At 36.5% G+C, this 21,306-nt stretch overlaps 1 protein-coding gene across 4 annotated transcripts in view; it reads left to right on the top strand.

The window, feature by feature from the left end:
* The window catches only part of ADAM22 (ADAM metallopeptidase domain 22), a 238,154-nt gene that overhangs the window by 207,867 nt on the left and 8,981 nt on the right, over nucleotides 1-21,306 (top strand). The window contains exons 27-30 of one of the 4 annotated variants that reach the window (XM_010855352.1): nucleotides 2,090-2,107; nucleotides 8,854-8,961; nucleotides 11,347-11,447; nucleotides 11,790-11,856. In XM_010855352.1, the coding sequence (XP_010853654.1) occupies nucleotides 2,090-2,107; nucleotides 8,854-8,961; nucleotides 11,347-11,447; nucleotides 11,790-11,856 (294 nt within the window). Of the gene's footprint in view, nucleotides 1-2,089; nucleotides 2,108-8,853; nucleotides 8,962-11,346; nucleotides 11,448-11,789; nucleotides 11,861-16,679; nucleotides 16,767-21,306 lie in introns of those variants that run through there. The other 3 variants (XM_010855351.1, XM_010855354.1, XM_010855353.1) reach the window with 3 other exon arrangements.

Here is a 21,306-nt window from a genome sequence, read left to right as displayed (position 1 = left end):
ACTTCACTTTCATGCATTGGAGAAGGAAATGGCAACCCACTCAGTGTTCTTGCCTGGATAATCCCAGGGATGGGGGAGCCTGGTGGGCTGCTGTCTATGGGGTCGCACAGAGTTGGACACGACTGAAGCGACTTAGCAGCAGCAGCAGCAGCAGCATAGTGTAGCAAATGCCTCTTTAATGTGCAGGTTGTTTGGCACTTTGCATGCTTATATTTGCACCAGCTGATTTCAGCATAATTTGGAGTATAAAATTGTATGTCTGAAAGAAAGGCTTTTCTGCATATATATTGTTTGAGCTCTCCTTATACCTTAGCTGACTTAGCCCTATCTCAGCGTCACACTATTTCCTTGACTTCCCTTGTGCAAGACTCATGTAGTAGTTGCCATCACAACCATTGCTATTGTGAAGTAGCTCAGTGATTTCGTTTGGTCATGCGGGAGGGAAAGCAAAATTGTTAGTTCTGTTAGTTTTCTGCCACCTATTGATGTAAACTGATATTTCACGTTTAAAATCTTGGAAAAAATTACCCTTTCAAAAATATGAAACCTGAACATCTAATCCTACTGCTAATGAAATTATCTGTGTCTGTTTGTTTTAATGATTAGAATGAAAAATATTTCTTTCTGTATATCATTTCTTATTTTTATGAAATTTAAGTGATTTCACTTTTTTGTTTCTGAATACATGTACTTTGCAGAATCTAGTTCCTACTACAGTATTCTCTTCATAAATAATTTGAACCCGAATGATGAAAGTTTTAATGTTACTACATTTATTCAGAATTTGTATAAAAATAGAATAAGGATGTAGAAATTTTAATACAGTAATTAAATTCATGAATATTCTATTTAAAATGCCAAGCGAATTTAGGACTTGAGAACTCATTTTCTCATTAATCCTTCCAATTAAACTTTCTACCCCTTCTCCAAGTCTTGGGGTAATAGAAGGAATAGGAAATGAGGAATACTCATTTGTAACTGGTGGATCGCTCAGGGAATCAGATTGAGGGGATAAAAAGTAAAACATGTTGAATTGAAATATTTTGGCTTATTTTTCTCCCGTATATGATAGTTTCAGGAATGAAAAATATTAAATATCAAATTGGCACTTTTAATCTCATGAGCTCATTATTAAGCAAGATGCCCAGAGAATTCATGGAATAGATTGACAGGTAAAAGTGCTACAAAATCTATACAGCAACCTTAGCCTTGATCTTGGAAGGAGGAGCCTACCTGATAGTTGCTTGACCTTCCAACAAGTCTTCAAAATACTGACAGCTAGTTAGGTCAGGATAGAAATTTTGAAATTAGCTTGTTTTATTTAAAAATTAAAAATCATTGGCACCTCCTTACCACACTCTCTAGAACACATTTTTGTTTCAGAATGATTTATTCTGAAACTCACGCAATTTTATTTTAGGAGACTTTAAACAAAGTATTACCACTGTTGCTTTCAGTGAAACTTCACAGTGATGTGATGACATGGGAGGTCCATAACAGCTGTGAATTTTCATTCTATCATACACAGAATGTTCTGATGGGCATTTATGTTTTCATATTCGAAATTCTTAGGATGAGCTCTAGTTTGTGGCATATATTCCAAAAAGAATGAATTATAATTTTTATTTGCATGAAAACACATTTAATATATATATATATAACTTGACTAGTTTCCTGATTTAAATCAATGTGCATGTCTGAAAACCTATATTTGAAATAAGGTTGACTTCAGGACATTACTAAATGTTTAATATGATAACAGTTGACATTGAGAAAACAATTACTTTTTAATAACTGAAGCTTTCTGCTTTTAAACAATGGTTACTTGAAAATGTTGTCACTAACCCTTTGGTGTCATTTCTTCAAAAGATGAAGTAAAATTTGTGTATGTGAGTGTGTGTGTGTGTGTGTGTGTGTGTGTGAGGCAGAGGTAGGGGAAGACTGTGTTTTTGATCTTCATTTTAATTCTGCAATTAGAAATTCTAGTGGAGATCTTTCATCAAATGCTTTTATGTTTAGTGATTTCTCTTAATGTATTTTTTTAGGTAACTAATTCTTTCTCTCTCTCTCTCTTCTTGTCCATAAAAAGAAACTATCGAGAGCAGAGGTATGTGATGAGAATAATCTGAACATAAAACTGAAAACCAAAAGGTTTAAATCTTGTTATCATCTTTGGAATTCATACATACCGTTATAAATTAAGTTTACTTTTGTTTTTATGTTGTAGTGGTCATAAACTAATCTTGATTTTTCATGGCCTTGAAATGATCATTTTAGTACTGTTGCCGTGGAATGTGTTAGTTTAACATAGATCTATCATTATTTAGTTTTAATGGTTTTGTCATCCAACAAAACTATAATTAGTCATTCTTATTTGTGTTACTTTTATAGCAATATATATTTAAAAGTTGATTTTTTCCTGCCTAAAACAAAATTCCTTTACATTAAGGTGTCACCTTTGTTTACATTAGTTGATTGGCTTTTCTTCACATTTATAACACTTTTCTTGCCCAATGATTTCTAAAGGAATTTATTTTTAGTGATTGTTGTTATTTTGCTAACTTTCATTAATAAATGATAAAATTTATATAGGCACAGTATTGTGATCAGGAGAGCATCTTGGCATTTGAGGAATCAGTTTTATCTCTGCATAATAAATTTTTTTTTTACAGATTAGATAATTGTACAGGTTTTGAAAGAAATAATTTGCATAGTATAATCTCTGATTGCCTACTACACTATTTTTTTTTCAATAAAAAGCCCATAAACTCAGGCACTCTGTTCATATAACCTTAAAATCTATGTTTAGCCAGCAGTGTCTAAAGAGATACAAAGCATTCATGTAATTAGGTAAAACTTGCCTATTTTTTCTAAATCTAAATTAGCCCATGTTGAGGTACACTCCTCACTTTTCACATTTAAAAGCTTACAATTGCTATTAACTATTGATACCAAAAAATTAAAATATACTGGAAATTGACCATCTAAGACCACATCATATAGTCCTAGTTTTGTACTCAAGATGCCTATGCAGGCTCCTAACTTTTCCCACAATTGTAGGAAATGTCTGAGGCAGATTAGAAATAAGATGTAATAAATGTGACACTTTATCAGACACTAGCCACAGCTTTCATTTTTTTTTCACAAAGTAGAATTTTAAACTTTGTTCTTTTTCCTTCTATGTTATAATTTAAAATCTGTATAAGGTTTTAGCCATAAGTGGTACCCACAGGGTACCCATTGAGATCCTGGCCCAGTTAGCCATAAATATTAGAAAATAATGATCTTGCTCTGGAGTCACTGACTTCTATCATTAATGGAGAAAGTAAAACTGAAACAAAATTACTTAAATAAAGGAAATAGATTTCTTTGTGACACGTTTTAAACTCTGTGTCCAAAAAACACTGAAGAAGAGCCGAAGCTACTTATGCTTTCTGTTGGGTAGATGTTGATCAGTTATACCAGAAATGTAAATTTGGTGGCTTTCTTCAGTGAAAAATAAAATTATACTACAAAGATCAAAAACTGGTGATTTGGCTCCATTTCTGTAAGAATTAACTCTGCAGTGTAATTTAATATTGCTTACTATTTGAAAAGGAAAGCGCAGTGTCATAAATATGTAATGTAAGCAAAATTGTTATGGTGCTCTAAGACGTGTTCTCACCAGGGGTATTCTCCAGAATAAAGGAATTGCCCACATTACAAAAACAAATGGTAAATATGTAAACCTGAGCACCGATTTCTTATTCTAACTCAATATATGCATAGATACAGTTAAGAAATTTTTTGTTAGAAATCTCTTTTTTGTGCCTGATGTAATTTCATGCCTCCTGGTAATCCTGGGAGTATTACCAGTATATGATGAATACTGAGTCACCATTTCATCAATCTGGACACTCTTTGAAGTCTAGTTTATATTTTGAGAGTTGTCACTTTTCAGCAGGTACTATTTTTTTATATATTTCAGCACAAATTTTATTTATTTTTGCCCTTATGATTGTCTGAAACTTATGACTCTTAGGGTTATATGAAAAGTGAAAGTGAAGTCGCTCAGTTGTGTCCGACTCTTTGCAACCCCATGGACTGTAGACTACCAGGCTCCTCTGTCCATGGGATTTTCCAGGTATTATATAGGGTTATATAATAATTGTTAAAATGGAGAAGCTGCAAGGAATGAACTTTAGCAGGAAGTTGTGAGTATATAAATATCTTCTGAAGGACAGTCTTTTATTAGAATGTATTTTAGTGGTTATAGAGAAGGTGATAAGACCAATGGACCAAAGCCTACATTAGGAAATTTACAATCACTTGAAAATATCTGAAGATATTCCAATAAAGATGTGCCCAATTCCAAAGGATGCCAGGGAATAGAAATAAAAAATTTGAGTTGCTTTTAAATTAAGTTTTGCTCTGAAGTTCCATGGTGGGAAGACCAATCTAGAATGAATCAGAAATCTACCTGCTAGTATGTGATCTTGGGAAATCACTTAAACTTTCCCCAATCCCGAATGCAGACAAAGTTCTTTGTAATCTGTGAAGCTTTCTAGTAAGGAAAGTTACTGATATGTGGTCTCTGAAGACTTTGTGTTTCTCTAATCCTCAGATGAAAGAGATAAGTAGGTATGGTTGTCCTTAAAGAGAAAGGCAGCATTCCTGACATGAGTGAGGCCCACGCATCCTGGTGTGAAAGCATTGGTGAACATACAGCTTTGTTTTGACACTAAATACATATTAAGTATGTAGCCAGTTATGAGATTCTTTAATTAAGGATACAATGGCTCAGAAATGCCAAACTCAGCATAACTTTCAAATGACTGGAAATGTCAGGCAAGTAATTTTGTGAAGAAACCTGATAACCTGGTAAATTTTCCCACCAGAGAATGTGTCCCCCAGGTTTTCTTTATATTGATGGAATGTGTGATAGGTTTAATTTCACATCTGGCAAAAAGATTAGAAGCAAGCCCTTTTTTTCTTTTTCTTTTTGTTTATAAGCTGCCTAATAAAAGATAGAAGCCCATTCTGGGAGACAGAACTTCATACATGAATTATATCACTTTAGGCCTGCCAGGGTTGGCAACTTCCCTGGCGGTCCAGGGCAGGGGCCGAGGTTAGATCCCTGGCTGGGGAACTAGGATTCCAAATGCTGTGAGTATGGCAAAAATAAATAAATAAGTAAACAAATAAATAAATATAAATCTGCCAGTGTCATCTTGTGAAGGGTAGAGCCATGGGACTGAGGAGCCAAGGAGAATTCTTAGATATCGTCTAGTTAGAAGGATGATTATTGATAATTTTCTTTAAAATCTCCAGGAAAGAAGGCTTCCATCTATTTTTCAGTTGATGCTATTGTTTCTATTTTAGCATAATTGCTTTGGGAGTTAGCAGCTATATACTTTGCAATAAGAATTAGAAGTTTGAATTTTAGTTTTCAGGCAGTTTTGCAAATAGCAATAGAATAAACTTGGATTTATAAAGCATCCTTATTCAGGTGCAATTAAACTTGGATTTAATTCAAGTTAAATTGAATTCATTAAATTTGGATTTATAAAGCATTAAACTTGGATTTCATTAAATTTGGATTTATAAAGCATCCTTATTCAGGTGCAATATTCTTTTGTCTGAAATGAACATACATTAATGAACATACATAATATGAATCAGAATAAATAATTAGTTCATATCTTCCTGATCCATACCTTAAGCAGAAACCCCCTTCCCCATATCTTTCCTCTCTGTTACCCTGTTTTAGCCACTTTACTTTCTGCTTGTAAACCTCCCTCCTTTTTTTCCCCAAGACTTTCTTAGTTTTTTAGTTTTTTTAATATTATTATAGTGATATTCATGCATCTGTCAATGTGACTTAGTACACAGTACAAAACATTTCTTCAGACAGCAGTGTGACAATTCCAATAGCAGACAGCCCAGACACCAACAAAGCTTTGGGAAAGTGCCTCCTTCAGTCTTAAGGTTAAGACTAAATTTTTTCCTTTTGAGTATGTGTAAGGATTATTAAGTTAAATATAGTGGTTCAGCAGACCCTTTAAGGAAAGATCAGACTTCTCTTATAATAGGAATCCTTTTTGAGGAAAAATAATTTAGCTAAATAAGTTTTATTTTCTTTTGGTTATTATTTATAGAAAAATTCACATGTCTAAAATATTTGCTTGTGATGTGGGAAATTTGAGGTAATTTTTCCATTATAAAACTTAGTACTGATCAGGCCACCTGATCCCAAAATTCTATGAAACTAGTAAAATTTAGGAAGGAAAGCATAAAGACTAGAAAAATAAATTCAATTTTAACACATTTAAAGCTATCAGTTACTTGGTCATTTATGGTCTTTTATAACAAATGATGAAGTAGTATTTTATTGATCATAGGGACCTGATATTCTCTATCTTCACTAAAGGTTAATCAGGAAGAAGTAGGTTTATAATAAGATATAATTGGATATTTAAAAAAGAATAAATTTCTGGACAGTGAAGGCTGTTAAATAGTATTAAAAGATCTTTAACAAAGTTTATCATCTGTTATTATTAACATTTTAATGCATTTACTGTGTGAAGGAGTTATATGCATTCTTTGTGGAATTTTAAGAAGAATAAAGTGTAATTTCTTTATTTCGAAGACTTCATGGTAGAGATAGAGAAGAGTCTAGTTTGCCTGGGATAAAAGCAAAGCCATGCCCCTCAAAGTTCACTGCACTTAAACTTTCCTTTCAACCCTTTGACTGAAGCCCATAGTTTATGACATGTGTAGCATTTAGGATGTCTGTGTGCAGTGTGAAAGATGAACATGGACTGCAGAGAAATTACACTGAAGGATTTGTAAACCATGCTTAGCTAAACAAACAGGCAAAACCATTGAGCCCCATCCATTGTGAGAAGCAGTCCATTTAAGCCTGCAGTCTCAGATAAGTGAACCCTTGGTAAATGCCTAAATGCCAAAACCATGTAAAGAAAGAGAATTTGGGTGCAAAGTCAAGTAAAGTCACAACTTGTATTTATTTGCTTTGAATTTATGGGCTTCCCTGGTAGCGTAGCTGGTAAAGAATCCACTTGCAATGCAGAAGACCCTGGTTTGATTTCTGGGTCGGGAAGATCCCCTGGAGAAGGGATAGGCTACCCACTCCAGTATTCTCGGGCTTCCCTGGTGGCTTAGTCGGTAAAGAATCCGCCTGCAATGCGGGAGATGTGGGTTCGATTCCTGGGTTGGGAATATCCCCTGGAGGACGGCATGGCAACCCACTCTAGTATTCTTGCCTGGAGAATCCCCATGGACAGAGGAGCCTGGTGGGATACAATCCATGGGGTTGCAAAGAGTCAGACACGACAGAGCAAGTAAGCACAGCATATAAATTTGAATTTAGTAAGCCACATCTCATCAGCTTATAAAAATTATCATTAAAGGTAACAGTGACAAAAATGACTTGTTAACCATAAAGATTATTATTGGAAATGTAATGTTAATGGGATGTTCTTTGGCATTCTTTTATAAGTATTGGTATGATACAAAAGGCAATTTTCCTACCTGAGGCAACTTACAAAACTTTGATTTTTTTTTATTTTTCAAAAAACTGCTAGAGCATTTTACTGATAGGAGGCAAGACAGGAAATATGATTCCAGACAGTTAAATATCTCTTCCACAAACAGATATGTCACTTGTGTTATTAACAGTATAAATATGGGAATTACATATCTTTTCTATAAAATTAATGTTTCATAATATACTGGGAAAAAAAGATTACATTTATGATCCAAAGTCACAAATACTTTGAAAGAATATGAATCAAAAGTTATATTAATCCTACATACAAATCTAATGAGAAATTTGATTTCCTTAAAGGGGAGAGGTAGATCACACAAGTTAATATAGGTGCTTTTTGTCGGTTGTAAAATTTTATTAGCCATGCCTGTCTGGGGGTCATGCACTGGCAAAAAATCAGATTAACTACCAAAGTAGGAGCATTGACAAGGCAGTTCTATCTAAAGTTTTCTACCCTGTTCCCTTTGCAGAAGTAATAAAAATATGTTCCAATCTCAGTTAATTCAAAATCAGAGCGAATAGAGTCGGTAATAGTGCAGACTATGTAGATTTTCCCTTGTTGGAGATAAAAAATTGAGGTCATCCACCAGCCACCTATAAGTATCTTTCTATAGTATCAACAAGAATTCCATTATTTTTCAACTCTTTCTTCCTCTTGCTAAATTATCTTCCTTTACATATTCTAGTGTGCAGTTAACAGAATTACATTTTTGATTGACATTTGAATCTCTTTCGATTTCTTTATATTTCTGCTAAATGAATAGTGAGGCCCCAGATTGAATAGAGAATTCAAATAATTTATTTGGATTAAATTATAGAACAGTTTAGAAATCAGTCAGTTCTTTTAAGGCCAAATTAAGATTACATTTATAGTATTTAGAAATTACAAATAGTTTACACACCACAGTGAAAAAAAGGATACCTTATCTGGGCAAGGACTGTCTGTCTTGATATGTCTTCTTCAGCACCAGGGTTTTTTTTTTGTTTGTTTGTTTTTAAAGACAAAATGGCAATTAACATCTCTAAGTGTAATGAAGTTATAGTGAAAAACCTCATCTTTTCATATTTTTCCCCTGAAACAAGGGTATATTCATCCAGATTGTAAAGACTTCAGTGATTGCATTTCTGACCTCTACAATTAGAATGACTTTAACTTGTCACATTTATTAATAATCTTACATGTTGTTATAGATTTGATTCATGTAGATCATTATCCCTACCTCTTTTTTCCTAAAATAATATTTGTATATGTCTGTGTTCATGTGTGTGTCTTGTTTTCTGACTTTGAAATGTTTATTATGCCTTAGACAGTTACCCCAGGGAGATTATGTAAAAAAGCCTGGAGATGGCGACTCTTTTTATAGCGACATTCCTCCTGGAGTCAGCACAAACTCAGCATCTAGTTCTAAGAAGAGGTCTGCTTTTCTGTCGCATTTTCAGATTTCTACCTGTTCCATCACACATTATTCCATTAGTCAGAACATTTCATTATTTTGCAGCAGGTTTGATTACTTCTTCCTTCTTTCTTGAATGTTAAAAAATAGTATCCTTTGTTCTTTGATTACTATACTTCAAAATGCCATATGCTCAGAACCAGTGGTTTAACAAATCAGGCCAGAAAACCAAACAAAAGAAAACTAAGCAAATAACAACCCTAAGTCTACATAGAAACTCCAGGGTTTTTCAATCTTGCTCTTCTACTGCTTCAGAAACTACACATAGTATTTTATTGTATTTTAAATGGTGAGCTTTATGTCATGTTTGGTAGTCAAAGAAAAAGGTTACTGTCACGCTTCAGTAAAAGCAGTTGTTAAAATAAATTGGTTATTAATATAAATGCTGCATTGAATTTTTAAAATTTTAAATTTATCAAAGCTAAGCTTGCTGTGAAAAAACGATTGCTTCTCTGTGAATCATATATTTGAATATTATGATTTTGCCTTTCATTCCTGGAATGATTAATTCTAGACTTTATAATTTAGAGCTGGTTGCCAAATTAATTTAAGCATTTTTAATATTTGAGTTTTATAGCAGTCCAGATGGGGTTAGTATATTATTTATATGTCTTAAACTTGAAGGCTGTATTCTAGCTCTATGGTCTTAAGGGAAATAAGACCATTTAAAATTCTCCGTGCTTTATAAATGCTTAATAAAATAAGCTGACAGAAGAAATAAATAGAATGTTTTAGGAAATGAGACCTTCATTCACATTGAAAAAAACTTAAATATTCCTCTGGAAGAGTTTCTTTAAAATTGTTGGTAGGGCTGAAATGTATACTTTGGGCACAGTAGTTCCTTTATGGACTGAAAGGGAAATTGCTAGTTTATTGAGAAGAAACATGATCTCTTCTGAGGTTCTAAATAGAGTAATCTACAAAAATTCTGCAGTGGATCTCACTCTTTATAAACATCAGGAAAAAAAGAAATTGAAGGAATTAGTGAGATTTGGGAACTGCTGTGGAACTGTCCTCAGCATAAAGGATTTTTTTACTCAGATAACATAGCATAAATCTAAAGTTAAATTATTAGTCTTTGCATAAGGAGTACAGTTCTATAGAAGGATGTTCAAACATTTTATTCTTTTAATTCATTGGGTACTTTTTAGCTAAGAGAATGATCTTTTCTTAAAATCCTCACAGTATATATTTTCTTGATCAAATATTTAATTTTAAATCAAATCACATGGTAAATAAGTGTAAAAATCAATAGATTCCAGGAGAATTTCTATTGTTCTTTTGTACAAAATAAGAGTTACTTTATACTTAGCAAATGATGGTGAAAAATCTAGGGAATTACATAATAATTGTGCTGAGTTCCATTTATTTTCATTCATCAGTAGAAGGTTCCTTTTAAAATAGATGTTTTTAGCAATTAACTGGAATGATATATGGAAAAGATTTAAATTACAGCACTATTTTCTAAAGTACTTCAAGAAGAGCTTAAAATATTGATTTGAATCTTTAGCAGATTTTAGCAAAATCTCAATGGGTTTTGACTTTTAAACACTTAAATATTGTACCAAATTATGTGATTCCTCCTAAGTATATGCAGTTTGTCAAAATGCTTTTCTTATGTGGTTCAAGGTAGGTATGTAAATTTTGCTTCTTGTAGACAATTCATTTAAAGATGGCAGGACACAAAAAGCAGAAGGGCTTAATGGTACATGGACTTTGTGAGAGAAAGCTCCATGATAAACATCTAACTCAATTCCATTATTGGACAGTTAACCAACAGTACCATATTTGGGAGGGGGGTGCGTATTAGTGGAGAAAAATGCCAATTCTCAGAAAATAATTTTATTGTTTAAGAAAACCTAAATATTAGGTTTTGATAAAGATTAATCTTTGATAAAGGTTAACCAGGTTCAACTGAGCAATTCTTATTGAAATCTCTTGGAAGTCCATGTTCTCATACTACTTGAATGGAAGCCATTGCTTTACAATTAAGAAACATCTATGGTGGGACCCCATTATAACTCTTGCTGCATGGATTATGTAACTGAAATATGTAGTGTATTTGCTCTGTGTGGTTCTTGGGAATGTAATTGGCTTGCACTGTATCCTGATACTTTTCAATTACAAACTCTTGTAATGGGGTTCCATTGTATTTGACTTTTCTTAAATTGAATGTTGTGTAATTCTGCCTTCTTCATGAAGACTTTCATGTTTTCTTCATTCTTTCATTTCAGATTTTTTCTTTCTTATTTTAATGCTCAGTAATGCTTAGAAATGTTGCTTACTGATTTCAAAACATTCATTTGATTATATTTTTGAACAGTATATACACATTTTCAATTTCAGGTCAAATGGACTTTCTCATTCTTGGAGTGAAAGGATTCCAGACACAAAACATATTTCAGACATCTGTGAAAATGGACGACCTCGGAGTAACTCTTGGCAAGGTATAGGGCATCATTCTGAACCCATCTGTCCACATAACCTTAATTCTGTATTGTGTGGTGCCTGGTTGTAAAGACTTGTTCTTTTTCGTTAGTTCTTCAGCTCTTCTCCCAACAGAGAGGAGAACATTTCTTATGAGAGAATCCGGTTTTTTTTCTTGGTTGGGAAATGATGGGATTTGGTAGCATCAGTGCACTGGGTACATGAGAAGGCTGCTCTGAAATTCTGTGTTCTGGGCTGGTGCTGCTGTGAATTGCATTCACTTGAAATACAGTGTAATTAAACACACAGAAATTGTCTTTTTTTTTTTATATTCAAATCTAGCCATAAACCATCTTTTTCAGGTAACCTGGGAGGCAACAGAAAGAAAATCAGAGGCAAAAGATTTAGACCTCGTTCTAATTCAACTGAGTAAGTCTGAACCTCTAATGGAAAAAGACCCTGCAAGGTCCTGTGCAATTAGTGTGAAATGTTAATTAAGCTGATGATCAAAGAACTGTAAATCATACCTCTGGGTCTTGGTTTTGTCTTTTTAATCCTTTTATTTATTTATTTATTTATTTTGCTGTTTTAAAATTAACCATGGCTTTTCTCTTTTACATAGGCATCTCCGCAACTGTGCCCATACCAATACCCCCTGTTAGTGGGGGGTCTCACCCTCGCTGCAGGCTTTGTCCTCCAGTAACCTGCCATTGTGGTGTTTTGGTTCCGTTTGAAGGGAATTTTGATAACATTCCTTTCTTCTCATCGCCCGGGGTCCAGCCATTTCAGAGGGGTCACCTTTCCTCTCCCCAATATTCACACAGCCTAGAAGCATCAGGGGGAAGTTTCCACCGTACTAGAGCATGAGAGCTGTTCGCAGTGTGAAACCACCGCTCCCAGGGCTTCATGGCCATCTAAGCATTCTCTCAGACTACTGGAATATGGGTCCCTTTAAAATTTTCCTTCTGAGGACATTTAAAAGGGTATTTCCCTAAACTTGCTCTTTAACGGAATCATTGTCACTGAATGCAACACTCTGTATTTTAAATGATAGCCACATTTTTTTTTAAGTCGGATGGGGTTAGCAGTTACATTTAAAGTCATTTATAATGAGGTAAACACCATCAGAGAAGGCAATGGCACCCCACTCCAGTACTCTTGCCTGGAAAATCCCATGGACGGAGGAGCCTGGTAGGCTGTAGTCCATGGGGTCACTAAGAGTTGGACACGACTGAGTGACTTCATTTTCACTTTTCACTTTCATGCATTGGAGAAGGAAATGGCAACCCACTCCAGTGTTCCTGCCTGGAGAATCCCAGGGATGGGGGAGCCTTGTGGGCTGCCATCTATGGGGTCGCACAGAGTCGGACACAACTGAAGCGACTTAGCAGCTTAGCAGCAGCAAACACCATACACTTTTAAAATTTGTCTCTCCACTTAAGAAAATCAAGCAAAACCAAGCTTCTTGGAACCTTTATCTCCCATCATGGAATGAAACACATCCTTAGTTTTCTTCTGGACCTTGCCACCTGGTTTTAATTAGCCATATTTTTTGGACCTACCTAATTTTTTTTGTTGTTGTTTTTACTTATGTCTCACTGCAGTGTTAGTGATTATTCCCTGGATCTCTATTGCTTCTTCATGCCTTAATACTTTAAAAATCTGAATAGCAGATATTTGTTCACTGCCTGTCAGAAACTCACGTTAGCTTTTCCATCATATACCCTACCTTTTTCAGTCCAGGACAATAACATTGCCCTGAAATTTGGAGCTTCCTGCTGATGGTATTGTCTTGTAAGTGGCTTGTCAGTTTACTAGAGGATATGTTACCTTAGCAACGATAAATAGGTTCCAGTGATACCATTGCATGGTCCAGAATGGCATCATAGAACTCCATCACAAATAACTACTCTGTTAGAGTTTATCTTATACATTCCCAAAGCGCTTGAATGCTTTAGGGCTCATCATGGATAAACTCTTGGAATGTTTGATTTGTTTTGCATGAGGTCACCTGGTAAGAGCTTCTTAGCTTATCTCAGTTGCTCACAAGAGTACAGGTAAAACTGCTGAATGTTCTTCAGAACTTCCTTTGTGTAACTGTGTAGTGCTTTAACAGTATTTCCTGTAACAAGGCTTTGAAAACTCCTAAGTGAACAACCACCAGATATACAATATTGTATTAAAGCTATGAGTTTAGGACCCAAGGAATACTTGGTGTTTAGTGACATTTTCTAGCAAATCACTTACTTTTTAAAAAATTATTTATCATGCAACAAATATTATGATACTGTAGACAGCCCTTGAGAAATCTTGCCTGTGAGATAATTATTATATTTAATAAGTCATCATAATGGAGTCATCATTATGAAGAAGTATTAAGGATGCTCTCAGATTTTTCAGACTTTCAGATTTGGTTACATGACCCATATAAGCTAAATGGAACCAAGGTTGTGAAGCTGACCACTTCTCACTTTCTCATATACCTTATTGTCCAGACCCTATGTTTTGTTTTATTTTTCTTAAAAGAAATCCTAACACATAGCATATCAGGAATTATGTCAAGTTTTTTTAATACTTCCCATGTTTATTAAATAATTGCAATTGCATCTGATATAACAATATCATTTGTGTGACTTATAAGAGGAGCAGTATGACCACAGACAAACATATCTTTTAAATTTTTTTTAGGTTAAGAGTTACTATCAGGTCCATTATTTCAACATGCCCTTTAGTATCTGATCATCCCAAAGGATGATGAAACATGAGTTCATTAAAGAAACCGTGCACCACAAATGCATACTGTGCTATAAAACATCCTTGTTTATTGTATTGTTTTTCCACTCAAAGCTTTTGCATCTTCCTCACTGTTGTACATGATGTAAAAACAAAAGGTTTTTGGCTTAGACTTTGTATTATATATTGTGTTTTTACAGGAGGGAGCCCCAAGCACCTGAGCCTGGGCACTCCCTCGCCCAGACAGTCCCATCCCAAGGCATAAGCTCAGGGGGCTCTGACAGCCCCCAGACAGGGAGTCTGGATCACAGGTCAGTCTCCACCTGCCCCTTCATTCTGGGCTGCCACTTAATCTCCCTCCAAGTCCCTTCCTTGGCTGAGAGCAGAGTCATTTGATCTCTGACTGACCCCCAACGTCTGCTCAGAGGTGCTCCTGGTCCAGCCAGCACTGGCTAATTTTCCTCTGCCTTTCCATTCTGGAGAACACAAAGGGCTCTCCTATCCTGTTGAATGCTTTTTTTTTTTTTTTTTGCATGTTGCGCTACAAGCCAAGTCAAGCCACATAGGCAGATGCATCACAATGTGATGAAATCTCATCACTGTAGCCAGCATGACCTAGAGATTATTAGGAGGCCCACTGTGAAGACACTTTCATAGGCACATCCCCAGAGGGAATCTCGATTGAGAGCTCTCTTCAGTGACCTAGCGTGAAGTGATCACAGCTTTCTGAGATGCTCCCTGACACAGAGAGAAAGGCCTGACATGTGCAAGTCAGGCCACATGGCTGTTTGTTTCTTGGAACAGCCATGGCTGTTCCTTGGAGCTTCTAAGATTGACAGTGAAAGGAACACACGTCTCCTCCTTGAAGTGGCCGACTGCCCGTGGGTGACTGAGTTTGCTGTGCGGCTATGTTTCACCCAGTAACAGCTGCATGGGCTTTTTCTACAGTTTCCCCAGGCCAAAGCATTCACTAGCCTTTATGTGTGGCTGCACTTGCTTTTTGACTTTTTTCTTTTTGTTCAGAGTCTTAGTGGAAATCTTTATGCAAGTTTTAATTGGCTATCTCTGTCAAAAGCACAAGTTGGCAATGATTGTGGCTAAAGGCAAAAAGAAGTGTGAGTTGTGCCCAAGTCGGACGCTATCTTAGCAAAAATGGTCTTGTAAGCATGAAAAGCAAGCAAGCCCTTCCCTCAGGAGGGAACTGACGATGTTATTTTGTAGTGTACACTGGTTATAACTAAAAAGGAAAGGGAAACTTGAGGGAAAGCACTTTGGAAATATAATCTAATATTGTTTGTATAACTGTGGAAATGTATCTTGATTTAAATGTATCTACCGAAAAAACCCCCAAAAACTAAATATGGAGGCAAGAAGCAAACTTTAACCACAAAAAAAGCAGTGTATTTTATAATTTCCCCTGGTTTGTTTTGAAATAACTTTAAACATTTTACTGAGTTTAAATCTTCATTGTCTATGGTATCTCTGGAAGTTACCTTTTAAATGAGAAATCTCAGTGTAAAATTTCCAGATTCTTCTGTGACTGAATTTGTTGAATCTTTATGTATTTGACAAGGACATATTCTAAGAGGGTGTGTTTTTGCTTGGCTTCCAGGGTTAAAAATCAAAAGAAACTCTGGAAAAAAATATAAAACCTCTTGTACTCATAATTTTAACATCTTCCTTTGTGCAGTAATTCTGATGGAGACTTTGTCAGATCCATCAGGAAAATGTTAGCTAAGGTCATTATTATCCTCTGGCAATCACTCACCCAGTGATCAGACACTCAGAAGGCAACTTCTGAGGCATTTCCTACTGGAAACATGAATGTGAAGTGCACAAAGGGGAGGAAGGATGGAATGGCAGCTGCACCTAAGTTAAAACCCACCTCAAGATCATGGAGGCCTGCTGGGTCCATACTGTGTGTTGGGGCTCCAGGATCAGAGGAGTGGGCCCCTTTCTGCTCATTATAGAGCCAGCTGGATCACCTTTCTCCTAAACTCCAGCTTGGGATCTGCTCTCAGGAATGAGACAGAAGCCATGTAAAATCTTTCCTTTCATATTGGAAAAAGAGCTTGGCTTCTTTTAATTGTTCTTGGGATGTTATATTCTGAAACACCAGGTTGGAATTGCAGCCATCTGAATATTTTCAAAAAGGCCCATTATCATTTGAAAGCCAAGGAGACAAATGAGTGGTGGCCTGGAAAAAGCCTTTGGAGGTGGGTGAAGGGGGCTGTGACATTATTCTGAAAGAGAGTTTCTGATTCACTTTGGGAAACCACTGGAAAGGCTTTCCCTGAAAAGTTGAATATATGCTAGAATGCCTTGAGCCTTCTTGTAGCTGAGTTAATTGTCATGTTGTTGTACAGACTGCCTCATAATCACCCAGCATCCATCCTGGTTTATTTGCCATAGTCACTTGCATTTAGAGGGTGAAGAACATCCTTGCTAAGCTTGTGCTGTGTATTTTCAGATTTTCTATCTTGTTCTGCTTTCTTTGTTCCTTCCATTGCTTTCTGCAGGTATTTAAACCCATGGTTCAAAAGAGACTATAATGTAGCTAAGTGGGTAGAAGATGTGAATAAAAACACTGAAGGACCATACTTTAGGTATTTTATAAATTAATTTTATATCCTTTTCAAACTCTCCCAGCACATACAAATACTGTTGTGTGACTGGTTTTCTATCTTGTATCTCCCAATACAAGTTCCCATAGGTGGAAAAGGTTCTTGTTTATTTGCTGCCTTTTGACCTCTGTTTTTGGCTTCATGAGCAAATCTAGTTCTTTTCTGAATGTTTCAAATGAACATATTTGAAAGGGTTGCCATTTAGTGCATGTCCCTATCACCATCTTCAGCTTTTTAGTAGCTTTCTCTTCATTTTATGCTATGTAGTGTTCTATGGGCATGAAGCATACTTTCCACTAATAAAGCAGCACTGTTAACCTGAACAATTTAATTTCTAGAACCTAGCAGTTTCATGATGCATTTTTCCTACTTACTGCCTTAAGAGTGCATAGTACATACAAAAACTCAAGGAAAAACATGAAAAGTAATGAAATGAACTGTAGTAGAATTTTACTTTTAGTAAAAACAATTATTTGATGGAACTTGAAAATTATTGAGATACTATTGACCACAAGAGAGAGTATGGAATGTGATGAGGCTTTGTTTGTTCAGTACAGCCATTTGCTATCAGAGAAGAGCTGTGCTGAGAAGGGTGTTAAGGATTCTCAAAAAAGCCTCTAAGGAATTTTTTATTCCAGTAAGAATGTTGTTGTCTAACCCTTCAGGTGGCACCAGGAAAAAGGTCAGAAACATGATCTTGATTCACAAAAAAGCAGACAGAGTATTCCTCTATATTGGAAACTAGCAAATTTACTCAATTCACTGCAGCTCAGTTAACATTAGAGGTCAGCGAGAATTTCCAAGAGCTCCTAATGGCATTTTTCCTCTCTTTACAATATCAAACTGATTTCCTGGATGTAAACATATGCTTCAAATCTGACAACTTTGTGGACAACTAATGTAAAGAAGCAATATAGACTCAATTACTACCTCTTCGGAGCATAACTTCAGTAGTTAGCTTTCAGATTCCTTATTGCCATGACTTGGATCAGCATTGATCAGATATCAAAATATGTATGTGTTTTCAACTCTCAGCACCCATACAAGGTGGACTTTCTCTTCCAGTGTACCATTTAGTTTAGACATGTATAGTTTGAGAAAATGATTAGACCAACCTGCATTTTAATTTGATCCATACATTTGCATATAACTCAAGGAAAGCATAACCCTGCTTGCTCACAAAAATATCTCCTGCTTTTATACCCCATCTTCCCCCTTCTTCCCTGCCCCTCTGCTAATACCACTTTCTCACTGAACTTCATGCACATACACTCACATTCAAACATCCCACCTCACCTGTAGCTCCCAAGATGGCCAGCGTCAGCAAGACAGGTAAGATGATTTTGAATGTTATTTGGAATCTTGGCTCACCTGCGGTCCTACTTCTCCTTTCTATTTTCCTCAGGCTTGTGGGCAGATTATAACTTGTATCAGCCATGGAACCAAAACACAGCAACACAGTGACTTTGGTCCCATACGGGGTAGGGCTTCCATGACCTAAATGGACTTAGCATTTTGGTAACACTGATTTGTGAAATGGTACTCCGGAAGAGTTGATTCACCTCCCCTGGGTGAGCTGAGTAGTTTATGTGGCTCCCAGAGCAGAGTTCACATTTCTTAAAATCAGCACCCAGGTCTGCCCAGAAGCTGCATGAATAAATGCAATTTGGATGGGGGAATGCTTCAGCTTCCCCCGTTGCACGTGCAAAGCTGCAAGGGCAATGGTAGAGGGTTCCTTTATCTCCTCTCATGATGAGACGTTGGTCCCTACAGTGGATAGTCACACGAAGAATGCCTTATTAAATACATATGTATGTTTAAAGGCTAGATAAAATTTAGTGGAGGGTTATAAGTTAACTGTCATATGGGGGTTAATAAGCATTATGCCCGTAAGACCTGAAAGTCAACCCAGAATTTTTGTGGAAGTGGTAAATAATTGAGATGTTCCAGGGCTTAGAACATGTGATACTAACACAACAGAGTGAATTTCATCCACTGTCCGTCCACACCAAGCCTCACATAGGAGACCCAAAGGCTTATGCTTTGCCAACCCTATGCTTATTAAGCTCAGGTCTGCTTCGTCTGCCGCCAGGTCATTCATTCAGGATTACCTGCCAAAACCACCAATGAGGGCAAAGGTCACTTTATTAATCACCCATGTGGTGTGGGGTTTGTGGCATCAGTGGGGACTCTGACTACAGCACACTGGTCCAAAAGACAGTCTAGCATTGGAAAAAGAAAAATGGTATCTATATGACTCTGAAGAGCAAAGCCAATGCAGGGAGATTTTGAGTGATCAGACTGCTTTGCTTGGGCTCCCTTACCCAGTTCTTATATGACAGTATTTGTTCAAATTGTTGTCAGTATATATTCAGATCATCACAGAGGAGCAGGCGAGGTCACAGTGAGCGCATTATCTTTTCATAGCTAGATCCTGGAGCAGTCCGCTGGTGACAGTACTCTACCAGCTCTTGGAAGGTTTCCTTGGTGTTGTGTGCTATCCACTTGATTACTCACTTCATCCGTGGTTTGTTAGTTCTTTTCCATGATCTTGTGGAAATGTAATAACTCTGGAAAGAAACTAATGATAATAACTGTCATGTATTGGGTGCCTGCATTGTTCCTTTATTTCTCGCAACATCATGATATGTAGGCGTTCTTATTTCCTTTCTGTGTATGGAGGACACTGAGGCAGAAGAGTAACTCGAGGTAACACAGCTAGTAAGTGTCAGAACCCAAATTACGAGCCTGGCTCTGACTCAGACATCTGTTCCTTTTCCATCAGACTCCTATAACATTTGCATATGAACACAGCCAAGTGAATTAAGGGGTGGGCATGTGTCCCACGTATGTGTGACTGGTTTTTGCCTGTTCTGAGGGAAAGAAGTGAACCAAGATTGGCCTTGTCTGTGGACAGAAGGCAAACCCAGAAGGTCTGATGTAGCCCTCAAATACCCCACAATCCATCTGCACATGGACATACCTTCACTGTGTAATTCTCAATGGCACCCATTATGATTATGGGTTATTATGGCTTTAAAAAATGCAGTAATGATAATGGTTAGCATTTGTCCAGAGTTTACTTTGTAAGGTGAATGAGCTGGGTCGGTGCTTGGTTTTCGGTGGAAGCCAGATTGGAACCTCCAGGCAAGTAGCCAGGTTCAGAAAAGTGCCTGGAGGCGGTTTTGAAGAAACATTTTTCTTAGATATTTGTGAAAATTTTGAAGTTTGTTTTCACTTTCCCTAAACGAACTTACCTTACCTTGTTCTCTCCTCTTATTCTGACCCCCGCTCTGGTGCTCTGCGTCCCTCAAGAAAGTCCCCTGATGCTGTCACACACCACTCAATGCTAGACCTGAAGCCCCTCGCGCCTGCTAAACTGTGCTGCTTGGTTTCTCTCCCTGTTAGGGTTCAAAGTGTCAGTTAAACTGGTGTGTTAACCTGAGAAGTGCTAAATGTGTAATTTCTTTGAGGTTCTGGAGGATACCTCTTTGTTTTTAACTCATTGTTGGCTTTGGCCAGGGAGATATTTTAAGGGGAAGCTGGACTTCCAGCATCCTCATTGGAATGGCCCTGTGTATATACAAAGCTGGTCACTTGGAACCATGACCAAGTGAATGGCTGGCATGACTTTGAAGCTATAAGCCAATACCTCATGCTATGGACACACATGCACACAGCAACATGTTAAAAAGATGACTGGGTTTGTATGATCCCCTAAAGTAAATGAGATTTAGTTGTTTGTGTACCTGACTCTTCTGAACTTGGATGTTTTATCAGTAGTGATTAGGCTAAAAATCTGAACCCAGTTTAGTAGCCTTAATTTTAGAAGGATGTATTTAAAATTTAATACAAAAGTATATGCTCATTTTGAACATACTGAATTTATTTCCTAAAGATCACAGTCCTATTTGAAATGTTTTCCTAAAATTGAAAAAAAAAGCAAACATTAATTTCTGAATTAGAAAAAGATACAGTAGTACATTGCTTTAATAATACTTTAGAGGATTTGCAGTATTTATATATTCTTAGTTCCACCCATCTTCTCTTCAGTGGAGAGCTTTACTACAAGAGGCATCAAACAGTTGCAATATTCTGACAGTTCACATGAAGGACCATTTGGTCCTGGACATTTTCCAAAAATACAGGAAACAGTAGGAATTACAGATTAAAAGTAAACTGAGTCATTCTTGATTCTTAAAATTGAATCAAATCTCAGGATTTGTAGGAAAAATTATTTCCAAACCTTAACTTGAATTCAGTGTCCATAAAATAGAAACTGACTTGAAAACTACAGCAAAACCAGAGCAAAGAATAATCTGTGGATAGGAATCAAAATTTAGAATCAGGGAGGAAAAGACATCTTTATTTGATGCAGGCAGTACAGTCAAGCGGAGAAGGCAATGGCACCCCACTCCAGTACTCTTGCCTGGAAAAGCCCATGGATGGAAGAGCCTGGTAGGCTGCAGTCCATGGGGTCTCTAAGAGTCAGACACGACTGAGCGACTTCACTTTACATACA

Source organism: Bison bison, unplaced genomic scaffold (genome assembly GCF_000754665.1).
Source record: "Bison bison bison isolate TAMUID 2011002044 unplaced genomic scaffold, Bison_UMD1.0 scf7180017864364, whole genome shotgun sequence".
Taxonomy (NCBI): domain Eukaryota; kingdom Metazoa; phylum Chordata; class Mammalia; order Artiodactyla; family Bovidae; genus Bison; species Bison bison.
This window is presented reverse-complemented; position numbering and strand designations above follow the sequence as displayed.